This window comes from Anolis sagrei, chromosome 2 (assembly GCF_037176765.1).
Source record: "Anolis sagrei isolate rAnoSag1 chromosome 2, rAnoSag1.mat, whole genome shotgun sequence".
Taxonomy (NCBI): Eukaryota; Metazoa; Chordata; class Lepidosauria; order Squamata; family Dactyloidae; genus Anolis; species Anolis sagrei.
Window position 1 is genome coordinate 58698988 of NC_090022.1, and position 19633 is coordinate 58718620.

General features: G+C 37.1%; 1 protein-coding gene across 18 annotated transcripts in view; it reads left to right on the plus strand.

Annotated features, from left to right (window-relative positions):
- Nucleotides 1-19633, plus strand: part of ERC2 (ELKS/RAB6-interacting/CAST family member 2) — a 691106-nt gene that overhangs the window by 246950 nt on the left and 424523 nt on the right. For all 18 annotated transcript variants that reach the window (XM_067463537.1, XM_067463536.1, XM_067463539.1 and 15 more), the window contains one exon: nucleotides 4080-4247. In XM_067463537.1, the coding sequence (XP_067319638.1) occupies nucleotides 4080-4247 (168 nt within the window). The remainder of the gene's footprint in view (nucleotides 1-4079; nucleotides 4248-19633) is intronic.

Consider the following 19633-nt stretch of genomic DNA (forward strand, 5'->3'; position numbering starts at 1 on the left):
ATATTTTAAGTAACATAAATAATAAATAAAATATTCTGATTAAGCTTTGGTTAATTCATTTGCCACACTCTTCAATAGTTTTTCTTCTACAGTTCTCCAACAAATAGAAGTTAGGGGAAAAAAATAATAAAAATGGAAACAAACTTAATCAATTTGAACAAATAATACAGAATGGAAGGGTTGTAGAAGAGCATGAAAATTTGAGAGGAACAATTAGTAAAATATATAAGATAATAATTGAAACAAAGGAAGGAGACACAAAAAACAATGCCCTTAAAGAGGTTTGGGAAGAAGATTTAGGGATAAAATAAATGAAACAGAGTGGCAACAATTATGGAAACAAAGACATTTAAAAAAATTATCAATACGGGTTAAAGAAAATTATTATAAGCTAATATGGAAGTGGTATCTGACACCAGTAAGAATAGCATATATAAATAAAAATAATTCAAAAAATTGCTGGAGAGGGTGTCAAGAACCAGGAACATATATACATATGTGGTGGCAATGTAAATATGTAAATAATTTTTGGGAGAAAGTATTTAGAGAAATAGAGGTTATAATAAATATGAAAATTGAGAAAAGTCCTAGTATAGCTTTATTATCATTATATAACAATAAACAACTGAAAAAGGAGGATAAAGAAGTGATAACAAACCTATTAACAATAGCAAGACTGCTCATAGCAAGGAATTGGAAAAAAGAAATAAATATATAAATAGAGGAGTGGTACAAGGAAGCATGGAAACTGGCAATAAACGATAAGCTTACATGTATATTAAAAGTTAAAAAAGGTATATGGAAACAAAGTGATTTTGATGTTGTATGGGGAAAATTTGTAGTAAACGGTTTAAAAAATAAAGAAGGAAAGTTACCACCACAAGAAGAAATGAGATTTTGGACAGATAATATGTAAAAGTTGTGGCTTGAGAGGGGGGAGGGGAGCACAGTGGTGGGAAAAAAAGGGGGAAAATGCTTAAGCAGAACAATAAGATTATATGTTAAAGAGTGTGTTGAATAATATGTAACTGCTATAAACAAATGTATAACAAATGTAATAACTATGATAAAACAATAAAAATACTTTTAAAAAAAGAAGTTAGAGAACCTGGTAGGCAACACTTTCTCAAGTGTATAACCAAAGGGAAGAGAAAAACACTGCCTACCAAATGCTCATTTGTAGCAGTTCTTAAATTCACACGAACCCTTCCAGGAATAAAGTCGGCAACCCGCTTTACCTATATTAACCCTTATTCACACTTCCCTTAATCAACTGGTTTCCATTATGTCTATTTTTGAGCTCCAGAAAACTAGGAATAGATCTTGTTCTTCTTCACAAAGAATGATAAGCCACTGTCGTCGGAGTGGAATTGAATCCGTCTTCTAAAGCCATTGTTTTATATGGCTACCTGACTGTTCTAACAAAAATGAAGAACAGATTCTCATTCACATATGACAATGATGGTGTCTTTATCCAGGATCTTTAATAAAAAGAAAATATCTAAATTCCATTAAACCCTGAATCTGTCTTTTCCCCAGTGTACAAAAATGAACTGAGCCATTTCAAGAACAGGAAAAAAACATGAATCCCGAGATCTAATAGATCATCCAGATAGGTCCCAAATCGACTTGCAAAAATAGATTTGCAGAGCTTTTTGTTCAGAACAAGCTTAGCATTGCAAACCTCAGAATAGAAGCTCAAATAAATCAGATTTTTTCACAGACTTTGCTCTTCTTAAAACCTGCTGTTTCCAAATGAAGAAAAGATAATTAATCTAAATGGACTCACCTGTCTCTTATTTTCTGTGCTCTTGCCAAGAAAGATGGTCTTAGTTAAGAAAGCATGAAAACTAGATATGTACTTAAAATTAATTCCAAATTAAAGGAAGTACTTATTCTTGTTATCAATTTTCTTTTTGTTGTTAACAAGTTATGGCATGATTGGTAATTTCAAATACCTACCATTATTAGCTACACTTCGTAATGTATATTGCTTGTAGCCAGAAAGAGAAACTCAGAACTATAATTAAAAAATGAAAAATTGTTAGAAGCTTTGTCGTTTTCATTTATGGTGTTTTGTAAAGAAAAGGTCTCAGTGGTTAAGAGATAGTTAGGCTGTGGTCCAGTGCTTGCTGGAAAGCTGTCCCAAATGGCCACCTGATACATTCAATCTCTACTTCCAAAGCTAGAGTTTAGCTATCAAAGAACATCCAGCTTCACTGTCTTCTCCTGGTCCCTTTGTAGTGGTCAGCAGAGTTTTGGCACAGTGTCCAAGGGCTAATCTGTGGCGTTGAATTCCTGAATCAGTACTGAGATGGTTTTGACAAAGGTGAAAAGGAGTCCTAACCAGTCATGCCAAACTCAGTTCAGCACCACCAAATGGCCCCGATATTGGATGGCCTTATGAATTACATGGGCCCAAAGTCATGGTTTGCTGGATTCACAGAAAGGATTTGGAGCAACTGTGATCTTTGTTAATGTGGTTCAAAACTTTTTTATTTTTAAAAAAACTTAATCAGTTCATGTGTCATGCAGCCACTACAGAGCAAATCAGGATACCAGCTCAGTGTAGACGTGCTCTTTCTCTCTCTGGCAGTGACAGAGGAAGAAAGCAGACATACTAAGAATTGCAATGGACAAAAAGTGAAAGCTCCTAAGGAAATGGGAGAATTGTATCTCCATCAAAGAAAAAAAAAATGAAGACTGTCCCTCCAAAAAGGAACGAACAACAGCAAATATGTTATTCTTCTTCTGTTGTTACTAATCTTTGTTTGGAGAAGGCATTTTCCTCTGCTTTTGGATCTTACCCAACAAACACAGCTTCTGCCAAATAAGTACTATGCTTTTTTTATTATCTCAGTTCCAAAAGAAGCAACTATCTCATGTGCAAGGTACATTGTACTGTCTTTTGAAATAACTATCTTCATAAATTTGAGTGAGCATAGTCATAAAATGGATTTCTGGCATTTAATTGTAATAGCATCCTGGTGCCTGACCATGAAAATACTTACTTTCTGTATCAAACCAAAAAATAAAAAGAATAGAGATTGTATAGGCTGTTGTAGGTTTTTGGGGCTATATGGCCATGTTCTAGAAGCATTCTCTCCTGACGTTTTGCCTGCATCTATGGCAAGCATTCTCAGAGGTAGTGAGGTCTGTTGGAAACTAGCAAAATTGGGTTTATATATCTGTGGAATGTCCAGGATGGGAGAAAGAGCTCTTGTCTGTTGGATCTAGGTGTGAATGTTTCACTGGCCACTTTGATTAGCATTTGAGGGCCTGGCAGTTTTTTGGTGTGGTTTGTTAGTGCCTGGGGGAATCTTTTGTTGAGAGGTGATTAGCTGTTCCTGATTGTTTCCTCTCTGGAGTTTCCCTGAGTTTGCGTGTTGTTTTACTATTATAGTTTTAGAGGTTTTTTTTAATACTGGTATCCAGATTTTGTTCATTTTCATGGTTTCCTCCTTTCTGTTGAAATTGTCCACATGCTGATGGATTTCAATGGCCTCTCTGTGTAGTCTGACATGGTGGTTGTTGGTGTGGTCCAGCATTTCTGTGTTCTCAAATAATATGCTGCGTCCAGGTTGGTTCATCAGATGCTCTGCCATGGCTGACTTCTCTGGTTGAAGTAGTCTGCAGTGCCTTTCATGTTTCTTGAGTCGTGTTTGTGCAATGCTGCATTTGGTAGTCCCTATGTAGACTTATCCACAGCTGCATGGTATACGGTAGACTCCTGCAGAAGATTGTATAGCTATGAATCTGAATAGATTCAATAACACTATGGCATCTTCAGTAGATAGAGTGAAGGGAAGAAAGGTCATGGTGAACTACTTTAACCTCTTTTACAAATACTGTGTGACCTGCCTGGTGCTTCCAAAAGTGATGCCTTTTTTCTTTATTATTTCTGTAATAACTATACTCTGATTTGAAAAATCTGAGACTTACAATCAAATTAAATGTGATTTAATATGAAAACACCATAATAACAGCAATGGAATGGAAAATGTGTTCAAGAAGCTTAACTACTCTGTTTTTCCATTATTCCATTCAGTAAGACTCCTATGTCTTCACATTTATTATAGGTTGATGCCTTGAGATTACGTTTAGAAGAGAAAGAAAGTTTTCTTAATAAAAAAACCAAACAACTGCAAGACCTCACAGAAGAAAAGGGAACTCTGGCTGGAGAAATCCGAGATATGAAAGATATGTTAGAAGTCAAAGAAAGAAAAATTAATGTTCTTCAAAAAAAGGTAAGTGTCCAATGATTCAGAGACATTAGACATCTGTAGAAATGTTATGTTTTTATTTCTAGCAGGGATGACAAATTCATTGGGGGGGGGGGGGCAAACTTGGAGAATAGGATTTTTTTTTCATCTTGAGAACAGACAGGTGACAAAATAAACAGGCAAAATGGAATTGTGAATAGTCAGAAAGTAAATTTTATAGTCTTGATTTTGCACTCAGATTTTATTTGCATATTGTACACCCATGAATTTTTTTATGTATAGATGGGTTAGTGTAAAGAACGGTACCCTTTATCCAGTGCAAAAAACTAATTTACTGCAAATTCTACTGAGAGTAGTTTATCCAAGGTTAAAAAAGAGATTCCATTCTGGAAGAAAGATGGTGTTTAAATCCAATAAATAAGATAAATTGCACCTGCATATCTGAATCAGACCTCCGCAGGTCAACATGTACTCTCATCATCATCAGAGAGTAATTATGTTTTTTTTTACTTTGTTCCTAATACATTTTTTCCTCACATATTCATCTTTAATTCAAATATGTGAGGATGACTGGCATTTTTTCTTATTTAAATAGAACCAAATAGTTCTTTCAGCTGCATGTCCTCTCGGTTTAGATTTAGGTTATGTTCTTTAGTATGCATTTTCCCAAAATCAGTTATGCTTAAATATCAATTTGAATATACTGTTTATACTCATGTATAAGTAGGCCTCATGTATAAGTTGAGGGCACGTTTTGGACCCAAAATTAAGGATTTTGATGTGATCTGTGGATAAATCTAGTGTTATTCCATGGAGAGGGGAAAGCACCAATGCCATCTCAGGGGGGTTCCTGGGCATCACTGCCATTTCTCCATCTAGGCATTCAAAAAAGCCAGAAACAGTGCCAGGAGGGGTTCATTGCCTCTTTTGGTAGTTTATATAGAGATGGGGATATTTCTTTTTTTAAAAGAAGATTTAAGATGAAGTATTCATATTGTCCTGTGACTATGTTGACCCAGGGTTTTTTGGTTGATTTTGTGACTAAAATTTCTAAACTTATACAGGAATATGTAGAGTGTGTTAAAAGCACAGTGTTTTAATATTTAATGGATATTCCAACGTATATCCATTAAACATTACATATCACAATAGGGTAGAATTGCTGAGAACTGCGGCTTACCACAAAGATGCTTGTGTACTGCTGTGCACTGCCCTCTTTGGCCAATGGCATAATTAAAGAAACCAAGAAATATCTATACATGGTTTGTTTCTACCATTACATCTGCACCAGGAATTCTTGCTTATTTTCTCCTAACAAGCTAGAATCATAAGACCAAAACAAGCCCCAGCGTATGATTCTGGCATTTTTTAAGAGGACAATGGATTGTAGATCCCATTTCAAACATAATAGTAAGAAAAACTTGCACAGAAATTCCCTGGTTTATTTATCTGCTCCTTCTGACAGGAGGAGCCATGTGGGAGAAACTCAGTGCTATACCCCAGAATGTGTGGATATTTCTCATAGCGTTCTGGTTTCATGCTAAAATTTGTCCCAAATAAATTCCAACAGATGATTTTGTGTGTTCTCTGTTGCACAATGAAAAACCATTTTGTACAGTTGTATATGATTGCAGTTAAGGGTTTTCAAACCTCGCCTCATTTCCTGAAGTGAAATTAGTAATGATAATAATAATTTTAAAAATTGAAATTGTAAGTTTTAGTTAATCCATGCTTTCATTCACATGTTCAAATAGAATATTCCCACAATTGTAATGCTTTAAATGGTACAATAAGAATGAAATATTTGAAAAACATGGGGTTTTTTTTGCAAGGGGGGGGGGTCCCCTCCCAGGTTATGACTGTAGTTTCCTATGTGGCCTTCAGGAGTATATGATTTATTTCCAACAGATGGTGTGATAAATTCATTCACAGATGATTTGTCTGAAGAAAGTTTTAACTGAAACATTATCCTCTTATCCCTCCAATTGTTTAAGTAAATTCATATCATTAGACTAGAAAGGAAACCTTCAGTGTTTATTTGTTTTAGGTGTGGTGTGCAGTCCCCAAATTAGACATTCAGTAGTTTTCCATTTAAACTGCAGTCTATGTTTTGGAAAAGGAGCCAATCAGTATTTGGACTGATTATAGAGTATGCCTTCCTTCTCGAAAGCTGTTTCCTCTTGGCTTTATGTAGAGGGCTGTCTCACCCATTCCCAAGCACCCAGTAAATTATTCTGCACTTTAGTCATTTCATATCGTGGCACAGTGGCTTCCTTGTCTATTTAATGTTATGACATATACAGTACGTACTTTAGAAAATCCAGTATACCCCACAGTTATAATTGTACTAATACCTCAGTTACTTATTGTACCATATTTGGAGATTTTCAAGACAATCCCATGCCTTTACCTTCTGACCTATCTCAAGTCCTGGTCACAACTAACTGCAGCAACTGTAACAGTTCATTATGAAACATCATAAGCATGATGACTTAAATCAGCAATCTGTTTTAATGTTTTTATATTGTTTTTATTATAATATGTATATTTATGCTGTTTTTTTCTCTGTTGTTGGCACTGTGCTATGCCGGTTGTTAGCCACGCTGAATCCCTCTGCAGAGGTTGAGATAGGACAGGATATAAATCCCCTAAATAAATAAATAAATAGATCAGTAGTGGAATACAGCATTTTTCATGCAAAACTATCAGTCATTGGCATTTGTAATTAAATCACAAATGGGAATCATGCAGTCCAATAGATTGTATTAGAGTGCACCTCCATTGGCAGTGCTGCCTAGGGCTGCTGGGACTTGCTATTCAACACCTGATTAAATGTTACATGGTTTGCATTCAGAGTAAAATAATCAAGTTGTAGATAATGGAAAAACTGCTACTTGGAAGCTTGGAGAGAATTAGGGCCTGGATGCCTCACTATAAGGCCAGTTTCTGTTTTTTCTTTCTTTCCTATAACACTAGTTAATTTGACTCAGTATTTTAATAAAAACTCCAAACAATACTTTCACCTTGTTAGAGGTTTTTGCCAGATTAGTTCTTCACAAGTGCAGTTTTAAACTTTCTTCATCACTTGCCCCTCTTATTTTATGACATATTTTCATTTATCACATGAAGTGGCTTGTAGATGTTTTGATATTTTTTTAAATATTGATAAACATCATTGTGTAAAAACCAGGAACTAAAATGGATTTAATTGGCATGACGGCTGACAGGGAGCTCTGGGGTGGGCTGGACCACGAGGTCACAAAGAGTCTGAAGTGACTGAACAAATAAACAACAAAACAAAATTGGTACTTGATGTAGACAAGATACTCAGCACTTTGAAGGTGCAAAATATTTATGTGAGGTAGAGAAGTTAGGTAAATAAAAATGTGCTATTGCTCTCAGTTTTCCAGCCTAATCCAGCAGAAACTAAGGGAACTACACTAGCAGTGCTCAGATTCCAAATACAGAATCATAGAATTGGTAGAGACTATAAGTGCCATCCAGTCTAATGCCATGCAGGAACACACAATCAAAGCACTCCCAACAGATACTTTAGATCACTGATTGAAATGGTCGTAATTTGTATCAACTCACTCTTCTAGTTAGTATATAAAATAAACCTCTTCAAGGGTATTTTAAGGTACTCATTGCTTTATAACATCTTAATCTTAGAATTAACCCTTTTACTATGAATTTGATATTTCTATGGGAGCCACCTGTGCTTTTGGTGTGATCGTAATGCAGGCGGAGACAATACAGGAAAGCAATTCCTTTTTGAAATAAGACTTTCAGTCTCAGCAATGACATTTTTCTTATTGTTCCTAGATTTTGGGACATTTCTCTATATATTTATCTAAGGAAAGATACATATTTTGAAGTAGGTGTGTATACTTGTGGAAATGTCTGAAAGGAGAGGAGGTGCCACTTAATTCTTAAGAACGTAAGATATGTGTGGAAATAGCTGGAGGTATGGTTTTTTTTTGTTTAGTATAGGATAGGAATGTGATAATAAAAAGGATTAAAATAGTACTTGCTTTCACCTACAAAGCGTTCCACGTAAAATGATTATAGTTCCCATATTTAATGGCTAGAGGCTCATAACTAATGAAGTGCTATATGACATATTGCCCTGACTTACAAGCCAATTAGACCTAGCAGTAGGTGCCATAAAACTGCAGTTACACATTTTGGAGCTGGTATACAAGTCTGTGCAATGCTCACTCACTGTACCACTCAGATACCACTCAGATTAAAATTAGAAGCATGGGCCCAGACTATAGCATGCTTTTGTTTTGAGTTTTAGTGGTATTATAAATGTAGTAAAATTATATGCAAGACAACCTGTAGTTCCTAAACATGGATTAAATTGCTGAATAATTTCCAGCAACGTTAATTTCAGTTTGAGGACTGCTAAACAATCCATATTCCATGCCAATGCCATCAACTATAATGAGAAGCAACATTAAAAGTGTGTACATTTGGGGTTCTAATTATAACCATTTCGTGTTGATTTTTAACTTAAAAAACATCCTAGGATTATTCTTGGTCGTTAATTTCATGATGGATATTTCTTATGAATGCACCCCCATGTGGTGGAAACTGATATTTACTAGGTGAAAGACTCAAAAATTAAATGCTCCTGCTCAAGATTTAAAATTTAAACTAAGTGTATCTCAGGAAGGAAGGAAATAGAGGAGATAAAATCTCCTATGTGTATTGAGTCTCAATAAGAAGAGTTGAAGCAGAAGCAGTAAAACTGTTCTGCGTAGCTGAGATTTTACTTAACACTTAGACAAAAAGGCAATACAGGCATGGTATTAATATGCGCAGGATTGTTGTATTCCATTTCCTCAAAACTGGACATCTAGGTATGAAAATTAATGGAATTTCCTTTTTGATTATGCTAATTCAGTAGATTAATTGTTGCCTTTCTCCTGTTCTTTTTGAAATAACGATGTCATATGCCTACACCTGTGCATCCACATAATGATCATTATCTATCATAAGAAGGAAGCAAAATATGACAACATGTGAGTCCTTTTAATTGTTAGTCAGAGCTAACAAGAAGAAAGTTCAATTCTGCACTTTTGTAGAAGCAAAGCAATAGCTAATTTGAGCCAGAGAGATAACATATAGAATTGATGAAACTTACATAGAAGTTGACTTATCAATGTCTTATTGATTCAGCAAGTTTATCTGGGACTAATAATTGGATTTAGGGTTGAGAGGAAGTAGAATAAGATGAGCATATTTTTACTTGCATTAAATATGCTAATTTCAATGGAAAATGTTAAATTAGTGACTGTCAAACACCACACAAGGAAAGGAAATGGCCTGATTCACCTTAGAGCCATTGGGATATGAAATGTGGGTTCAATTTTGTAATGTAAATCTTTGGCTATTTCAAGTCTCACACTTGAGGGCAATGAAAGTCAGTTACTACATTTCACCACAGCATTTGTATGCAAAATAGTATACATTTTGGATGATTTTTTGCATATTGGGAATCGCTTTAGTAAAAACAAAATCCCTGTGCTTTTCTGCACAAAACTTTACACAAAAAATCTCCCTCCCTCCCTCCCTTCTTGCCTTCCTTCCTTTTCTTTCTTTTTCTTTTTGCTGTTGCTAATCCTGAAGAAAAGGGCTTTTTTTACTGCCACATAGGGGAATAAAATCCATGGATGGGTGTTTTGTCGAAGGGGGAGGGGGATGTTTGAACATATTCAGACTTTTTTATTATTATTATTATCATGTACAAGAGAATCTGAGTTTTCTTTATTTTCCCAGGCTAATGATTGGAACATCTTTCCTGTTTCTATATATAAGAGTTGCTTTAAGTTATTAGAGGAAGAAAGAAACAAAGCAAGGCAGATATCACTCTAAATTGTATTTCTTATCTGGTTATCCAACTCACTGAGACACAAGGTCCTTACTGCTACCAAGCTTTTAATAACAAGTATCTTATCACTGAAAATTCTTCCAGTGGAATAAAAGTCAAATCAGGATATGCAGTGGGAATCACTTAATATAAAATTCTAAATAATGTAAAGCTTCTTTCCTATAACCTATTATATGATATTTCATGATTGCTCTCTCACTTACCGGAATTCAGTGCTTCCAATGATGGTTTCTAACAATAGATATTAAAGTATTTCCAGGTTACTAATTAGATAGTTCTTAAAGCTAGTCTACTTTTTGTAGGGTTTCTCATAACTACGTATTTAAGTCATTTCCAATACAATGACAATCTTGTCTAAGAGGCAAAAACAGTGTCTTCATTGCTGTTACCTTTTCTGTGTCATCCTTTATTTTTTCCATTTCAATAGTTTAAAGAATGGGAAGGAAAAAGCATGATCATATTTGTGACTTTTCTAGTAATAAATATGCCAAGTAAGGGTTGCAGTTACAAGAACAATTTGTTTCTGTTGATATTTTCTGGGTACAAATACAACACATAATCTGTTTTGTGAATTTTATCGCTATAAAAGTTCAGGTTTTATAACTACTAAGGGGTTTCAAAAGCATTTATCAAAGGACCAAGAACACTATGAAGGGTTTAGCTTAGCTTTCAAACTTTTCTGCTTAATGTTAGATTTGTTTACTGCTAACTAGTGAGAGATAAAAGTAAAAGAGTAAGGGAGGAATTAACCGCCACCTTTACCCACTCTGCCAAACCCTCTCTGGCTTCCTTTACAAGCCAGGATGGGCAGGGGTCTAGGATGCATGTGGTCACTCTCGCCTCTCCAAGAACCTTGTCCACATCCTCGAGCTGCACAGATAGAAACAAATCCATCAAAACTGGACAAGCAGGTGCTTGTGTTACATCCTCAGAGACTGCCGTTAACATGGTGTCAAAGCCTGAATGGATCAAAGTGACTTTGTCTGCAAAGAACTGAGCAAATGCTTCACAGCGGGTTGCCGAGTCATCAGGGGACCCGTCCTGGGAGGTGGGATTCAACATCCCTCAGACTACTCGAAACAGCTCAGCCGGACAGTTCCTTGCAGACGCAATATTGGCCGAGTAGAAGGAATTTTGTGCGGCTTCTATTGCCGCGCCATACGTCCTTAGATAAAGGCACAGACGTGTTCGGTTTGACTCGCTAGACTTTTTCTGCCTCCTCTTTGTTTGCTTCATCGCTGCCAACTCCTCGTTGAACCAAGGGTATCATGTTTATTGCCCTGGTCAACTCCTTATTCCAAAGAGAGACCAGAGCATTGACAGAATCACCTACTGAGGAGATGGGAAATTCCCCAAGAGCCACTAGGAATCCCTCTGGATCCTGGGGCGGACCATCCTAATGGGTCCCCCACCCCTGCGGAGGTTAGGAGGTGCAAAAAGCCTAAACCTGGTCAGGTGATGGTCGGTCCATGGCAATGGAATGATAAAAAGCTCCTCCACAATGCCACCATTCTCCCATCCCTGGCAGAAAACCAAATCTAATGTGTGTCCAGCACAGTGGGTAGGGCCAGATACTAGTTGTCATGGCGGCCATGAAGTCCTGAGCCGCTCCTGAGAGGGTGGACTCTGTATGGACATTGAAATCCCCCAGCACTAAAAGCCACTGGGACTCCAATGCCAGGCCTGAGACCACCCCTGCTAGCTCAGGTAGGGAGACTGTAGTGCAGCGGGTCGGTACACTAACAGAATCCCTAATCTGTCCCGATCTCATAATTTCAGGTGGACACATTCGAATAGGGTTGACAAAAGACAACTGATTGACATATTGACTAATAAACTAGATACCAAGAGATCACTAGTGGCCTGTGGGCCAGAAATGGAAAAGAAAAGCACAGGATCATGTAAATTGGAAAATGATAGATTTGCATGAAGCTCAAAGGAGTGGGTTGATGACAAATTGGATAGGGTAGGATAGGAATTAACAAAAATGTCCTCACAAATAAGCCATGAGTATCAAGTATTTTAGTTTGTTACTCCTTAAAATATGGATTCCTACTGGATTCTCATTTAGTAGGATGCATAGACAAAACTACAGCAATAGCCAAATTGGGGAAAATATGGCAGCCCAATCATTATTATCTTATTTAAAATGTTTGGTGCCATATTTTAGCCTAATTGATTTGTTTTACTAAAGTAAGGTCTGTGGTGCCCTGGCTTATGCAGGGATGAAAAACATCATGGGTTCTGTACGATTCAGGTCCCTGGAACCTGTCATGGGCCCCATGCCCTCCCTGTGCTGATGAACATTAGTGGTGGGGCAGCAAATAAGAGTCGGTAGGAAACCACCATTAATGCTAAAATAAGGCACATGGGGACACACCAGCTTCATTTTGTGAAGGCCAACAGTGGTATATTATATGGAGCGCTCAACCCCCATGTTTAAGGAGCTCCACTGGCTGCCATTTATTTTCTGGTCCCAATACAAGGTACAGGTCATCACCTATAAAGCCCTAAACGGTTTGGGCCCCACCTACCTTCGTGACTACATCTCGCTCCATGTACCAACCCGGGCCCTTCGATCTTCGGGAGAGGTCCTCCTTTCATCCCTACCAATCTCACAAGCTCGTCTTGTGGGTACAAGGGAGAGAGCCTTCTCCTCTGTGGCTCCCTGACTTTGGAACTCTTTATCTGCTGAGATTAGGAAAGCCCCTTCACTAGAAACGTTCAAAAAGAACCTTAAAACCTGGCTCTTCCACTGTGCCTTTGGTGAGTAGGTGCACACCATGACATTTTGCACCCCCCCCCCATCGTTTTCTGCTACTGGATCACACACCTTCCAAATGGGAAGTTTAGCCTAACAACTCCGTGTTTTTATGAGTTCCTCGTAAATGTCCTGCTCCTATTTTATCTCATTACAGTCTTTTAATTGTTTTATCCTGTATATGCAGCCTGCCCATTGTTATAGTTACTGTGATTGTCTTTATTAGAATGTTATTTTATGATTGCCTTTTTTCTCTTATGTAATTCTGATGATGTTGTAGTTGTTTGTTGTTTATGTTTTGATTTTATTGCTGTAATATGTTGTCCAGGCTTGGCCCCATGTAAGCCGTTCCAAGTCCCCACCGGGGAGATGGTGGCGGGGTATAAATAATAATAATAATAATAATAATAATAATAATAATAATAATTATATTAATTGGACTTTAAAGTTTCTTGTGTAACACAGATAAAAGCCTTTCCCATTAATTGTAATATCCAATGTCTTAATATTAGTAATATACACTCACTTCATTGCGTTATTCCAAGTCTCCATTTACCTAACACTTTAAATCTTTTTTTTTTGGAGTTATTCTTGAAAAAGCATTACTTTTTACATCTCTGCAAAGTAATTATTGTCACAAGGGCTGGATGTACAAAGACTTAAGAAGAATGCACATTTTAGATGTTAGCTGTAATGATAAATGAGACTATTTTATTATCTATGTATTCCTTCCTTTACATTATGGTTGCCAGATGTAGACAAAACCTAGTCTAGTTTGGACAGATTGCTTTGATAATTTCTTTATTGCCAAGTTAATGTATGTGTATGTGACTATAGAACTGAAGATGGTATATTTGAAGAGATACTGAAGAGAAGGCCATTTTCAGAAGAGAAATGGAGAGTTACTCATTTCCCTTGAATACACCTGAATATAATTTAAATACTTAACAGGATATAGTTCTAAGATCAAAGTGTGTTTGGCTACATTCAAACATCTCATTTTTCCAATTCGGTTCTGACAGTTGAGAAAAATAGTTTTGGCTGTCCTATATTCAACCTCAAAAATGGGTGAATGCATTTTTTTCATGTTTTGCTGCAATTATAGAAGTGTTCATATCTTTACTTGGCCCCAAAATTGTGTGATACATTGTAAATTGTGTTTATTTGGTTGTGAAGTATGTGTTTTTGGATCCCCCTCTCATAATTGTAAAACAAAAAACTGCCAGCATTTTAAATAGAACTGTAGATCTTTTCCTATTTAGGTCCTAAGCACATTTACTTGGGAGTAAGCTCCACTGATAGCAGAGAGAATAATGACTTACAGATAAAGGTGGCCAGCATTGGGGTGTGAGGAGAGGATGAGTATTCCCAGATACACAGTGATGTTATCAGCTGGGCCTCTTTTGGCCAACATCCTTACAGCAATTCACCCCCTCCCTGTTATGTTCCTGCTCTTCCTCATCCAAAGTCTGGCAACAGAATCCAGGTCCCCGGGACAAGAGCTCTTCCACCTTTTGACTTTCTTCTTCTCTTTTGACACTGCTTGCCCCAGAACCTTGTAAAACCTTGTAAAAATGTCAGCTGGCTTGAGGGCGGCTCCCTCCCTGAGGTTAGTGTGATTCTGGCATTCTTTTAATGTCTTTCCTCACCGCTTTGAGTGCAATCAGTAGTCAGGTCTTTTGCTCTAATTATGGGTATGCTATCTACAATACCTTCCTGCCAGGAACTTGGGCATGTCATCCTCCCATAAATAATAAATGAACATCACTTTGTATATTTATAAGTCAACACTAGAGAAATTATTGTTAAATGTGCATGGATTTTTTTTTTGCAATCCAATGTAGACATAATTATAGCCAGTCATTCCCAGAAAAGCCTAATCGAACAAGGTACTTTACTATCATGATTCTTGTCCGCTGGGAAGGATGGGAGTCAAGGTTATATATAATGCTTTCTACTTGTCCTAGAATCTTGTGATGGCCTCAGATTGTAAACTGAATCTGGAAACAGTCACATAAATATGACGTGGGGGTAGTCACAGGTATACCTTGTAGTCACAGGTATACCTTGTAGGTACATTGAACTTCTGCTTTACTACCACCTGCTTATCAGTGATGGAAGGGAAGATGTAGTCCTCCAGATGTTGCTGGACAGAAAACTTCCACCAGTCCTTCATAGTGTAGCTAAAGATAAGTTATGATGACAGTTGCAGTCTGGCACCTTCTGGCTGTGCATTGCCCACTGCTGCCATGGTTTAGTAAGATTTTTTTTCTAGTTTATTGTTGGGTTCCTTAGAGTGGAAATATACCACTTTGGTGGGTCTGGGGGCAAGATTTGTACCTTGGTTCCTGCCATAGACTGCATCCTTCATTGGTGCTGTTTCTGCCAGGAAAATTCAGCAGCAAAATTTGAACAGATAAGAATTACAAGTTATTTATAGCAGGCAAATGAATGCTTTGAATATGCTTTTACTTGCTTCTAACTAAAAAATTGGGGCAAACTATAACAAATCAAAAACATTTGTTTCAGCTCAATTTTTCTAGTTTATTACTGAAATTCAGTGGTGTGTTTTGCTACCGCCATTTGACAATGTGATTCCCATTTGGCTAACACCTATTTTTGTTTGTGTAAGAAAAGTATCCCAAAGAACTTACCAGTTTCTCAGTACTAATTGTTTTATCCTTTATTTTCATATATTTCATATACAGTGCTTCTGTTATTTTCCCATTCGACTAGTTCTTAAAATTGTAGTTCTGCTTTAAATGATGTTTAACATATTTATTAGCTTATGTCCTCTGTGTGAGTTATCATAGCACATTCATGTTGCTTTTATTGTCACAAAACTAGTCAAGAGAGTAAGTGGCTACCAAATGTACAAAATGAGTGAGTACAGAATGTACTTGCAGTAGTAACATTTCCCCCTGGCATTTCTTCAGACTCATGTTGAGATCAGGTATTCATTTATGATTTTAAAAGATGTTTTAATTCAGTAGTATGGTACTGGGAGAATGCATATTTATGCGGAGATGGGTGTGTTTGATATCCAGAATATTGGTGTGTGTTTGTTTGTTTTTTTTAAAAAGAATACAAAGAGCACAAGACACCACTTGGGTATGTCCACATTATGGAGCACTCCATTATGCTATGAGATTTGTTTAAACCGGTGCTCCTCTTATCACATTTCAAGCCCCTTTCCTGGTTGCATTCTTCGTTTTATCATTTGTAACCTTACCGGAGCCCCCGGTGGTGCAATGGGTTAAACCCTTGTGCTGGCAGGACTGAAGACCAACAGGTCATAGGTTCGAATCCAGAGAGAGCGCAGATGAGCTCCCTCTGTCAGCTCCAGCTCCCCACGCGGGGACATAAAAGAAGCCTCCCACAAGGATGGTAAAACATCAAAACATCCGAGCATTCCCTGGGCAACATCCTTTCAAATGGCCAATTCTTTCACACCAGAAGCGACCTGCAGTTTCTCAAGTTACTCCTGACACAAAATAAATACATTTGTAACTTTGAATAAATCGATATTATAACTACAATAAGATGAAACTTTGAGGACAAATCCAGCTTTTTTCTTTTTCTTTTTACACACACCTTACATCTCCACTCAAAAGAGATTCATACCATACTCTAGCATTGTGGGTGGAGAAATCTGGTGTTGTGCAACAATTGATTAAATATTGGACATTGGAGTTCCACCCTCAGTCCCCCTGAGAAGAGAGGGTGGAATACAGATAAAGTCTTCTTTGAGTTCTGTTATTACGTATATGGTTGTCGCTTTATTTTCAGTGGAATGGGAGTACCAGTAATTAGTCACCTTTCTACAATGTACAGTACAGTAGCTGTTTTCCAGTAAAGTATGTTATGAGTTTCACTGTAGGTAATGTGGCTATTTCAACTCAAGCATTTTTCTTCTACTGGAAAGTTAAGAATGGAAATATCTGTGGAGGCAACAATCACATCAGCATTCAATTACATTATATCTCTGTCTGATGTTAAAAACACTTGATAGATTTTTATTAGGCCCTTGTTCAATTTACACACTTAAACTGTGAATATCTTGGAGGAGGGTTATATAAATACAAATTTAACTCCAACAGAGCAAACCTTAATGTGGTATGTCATATTAATTTCCTGTCTCTTGAGTTCTATTTGAAAACCAAATTTCCAAATAGAACTTGAGAGACAGGAAATGAATATTGATAAATATTGATAGATTGATAATTGTCCAATGTGCCCTACATTTGTTCAGATTGATTGTTTTTGATGTTTGGCTGATTGCAGAAACATATAAGACCAGATCTCTTTAGGAGAGGCGTTTTCATAGAAGCAACATTTCACTTGAATCACAGTTCATGTACCTATATTAATACAGGCTTCAATTGACATGTTTATATAAAATTGCTGTGGTTTAATTATCTGAAATTATTTAATTGGATTGGTTATTTTACTTTTAGTAAAACAAAGTAGGTATGTTGTTACCTTTTGTTGGAACAGCATGTGTCAGTGAAAATATACATTTTTTGCAGAAATGTGAGAAAATTGTACAGCATTATTACCAAGAGAACATGGTCTTAAAATCCATAATTCCTGCTTAGTGCATATTTGTTAGATTAAACTCCCCCTGAAGACACAGGTTTGCAGCTTGGGAGTTTCCTGAATTCCTCACTGAGTCTGGAACCCCAGATTTCAGCAGTGGCCAGGAGAGCTTTTGAAGAATTAAAACTTGTTTGCCAGTTGTGTCCGTGGGGACAAGAGACAAGGTCTTTTCAGTGGTGGTCCCTTGGCTATGAAACTCCCTCCCCAGCAAAATCAAATCAGTCCCTCCCCCCCCCCCCCGACCTTCAGAAAGAAAGTGAAGACATGGTTGTGGGACCAACCTTTGGACAATGATTTCCCAGTGCAGTAATGATCACCCAGTGCAATAATGAATAATATAGTTGACATCTGGAATGGCTCCTGGAATGCCTTTGAATTGTGTGATTTTAATTCATTGTTTTAAGATTTCTATGTTTTAAGTATGTGTTTTTAAAGTATATGTGTTTTATGCTATGTATGTGTATATGGAATCAAATTGTGCCTTTTTGCGTGCTACCCCTAAGGAGTGAGAAGGGTGGTATATAAATGCAGTAAATAAATAATAAATGAACATCACAATTATATTGTGGGCACATACTCTTCTTTGGGAAAAATAGACATTGAAAAAGAATGATACAGATTGAGCATAGCTTAGGACCAGGAGTTTTTGGGATTAGAAGTGTTTTAGATTTTGGATTTTCCCCCTGCCCCACATTTTGGAATTTGCATATATGCACATATCTTGGAGTTGGGCCTAAGTCTAAACACAAATTTCATTTGTTTCAAATACACCTGATACACATAGTCTGAACCATCAGAAGAGAGCAAAGGTATCTGAGCCATGCATGTGGACAATTTTGGATTTTTGATGTCTGGATAAGGGATAATCAACCTGTACTACTGTTTCTTAGTATTATTTTGATAAGTTAGATTTTTGAGGTTCCCTAATCTTGAGAATTCTTATTTTGAATGTCATCTTGACCAACTGATTCACAAAGTCATAAGTGAAGAAATGTAGTTTACTATAGAATGATCCATGGGCTGCATGACCATGCATTGTCTGCTTTCACTGTTGGGAGTGATTGCTAAATATATGTTCATAAAGAAATTAGCAAGTTCAGCTCATGATAGGAAAGGTGAATTTTGACACACAAAACTTAAGGCCTTTTAAATATTTATGTTTTCTTAAAAGAATGTAGGAAAAATAGCTTTGATTTTATTTTCAAGGCTCTTTTAGGGAAGAAAAAAAGATTCAGAGAAAACTTGGTGCTAATTACAACTTGCAATGACCAGTGATAACTGTGAAGCACCCTCCTCACCACAAGAGAATGCTTATAGGGCTGGGTCTTGAGCTAACTTGAAGTCCCATGGTGTAAAAGTATGAGTGTTGGACTAATGTTGCTTGGCAGATTCTCATCATCATTCCCAGTTACACCTCACTGCACCCATGATTGGGTGCTACTGAAGTGATGATTTTGTCACCAGGAACCATTTTTTAAAAATACATGGATCTCCCTTTGTTTCAGAGGAAACGTGTCCCTAGTCTCAACTCTTGGTGACAGCTATATTCAAGGCAAACACACTCCTCATTGCAGGATCCTAAGAGATATAGGGATGGTGATTTGTCATGTTCCTTCTAAGAAGTCCCATGGTTTGGGTTTTGGAATAGGGCTTTATAGAAAAGGGACAGCCCATGCGCAGCAAGGGTTGTTCTTGAGGAAGTTATGTTCTTTCAGTCTCGAAAAGGGTAATGGAAAATTATCTTTGACTTGACCATCAGTGGTCCCCAAGAACTAAAATATGGTCTTCAGCTTCACCGTTCCTACACCATTGCAATAAGACTGACCTGGTCTCGTGAAACCCTCAGTATTAAGGCAATGGGGATGTTGGGAGGGGAGAGACTAACTACCTATGAAAGGTGTGACAACAAGCCTCCTGACTGCTGCTTCTCCTCCCCTTCCCTCCCCCTGAACGGAGCCATTCCATGTGGCACCTGGAAGCCGGAGCACCTTAGTGTCTTTGTTTTTAGGCCTGTTCCTTGAGTTATTTGGGATGCTGATTCAGAACATTGCATAGGATAGACCACATCAGTTCTAGATGATTAAATATATAGAGTGGTCTCTGGTCAAAGTGGTCCCTGGTCCAAAAAAAGTTATGAACCATTGATCTAAT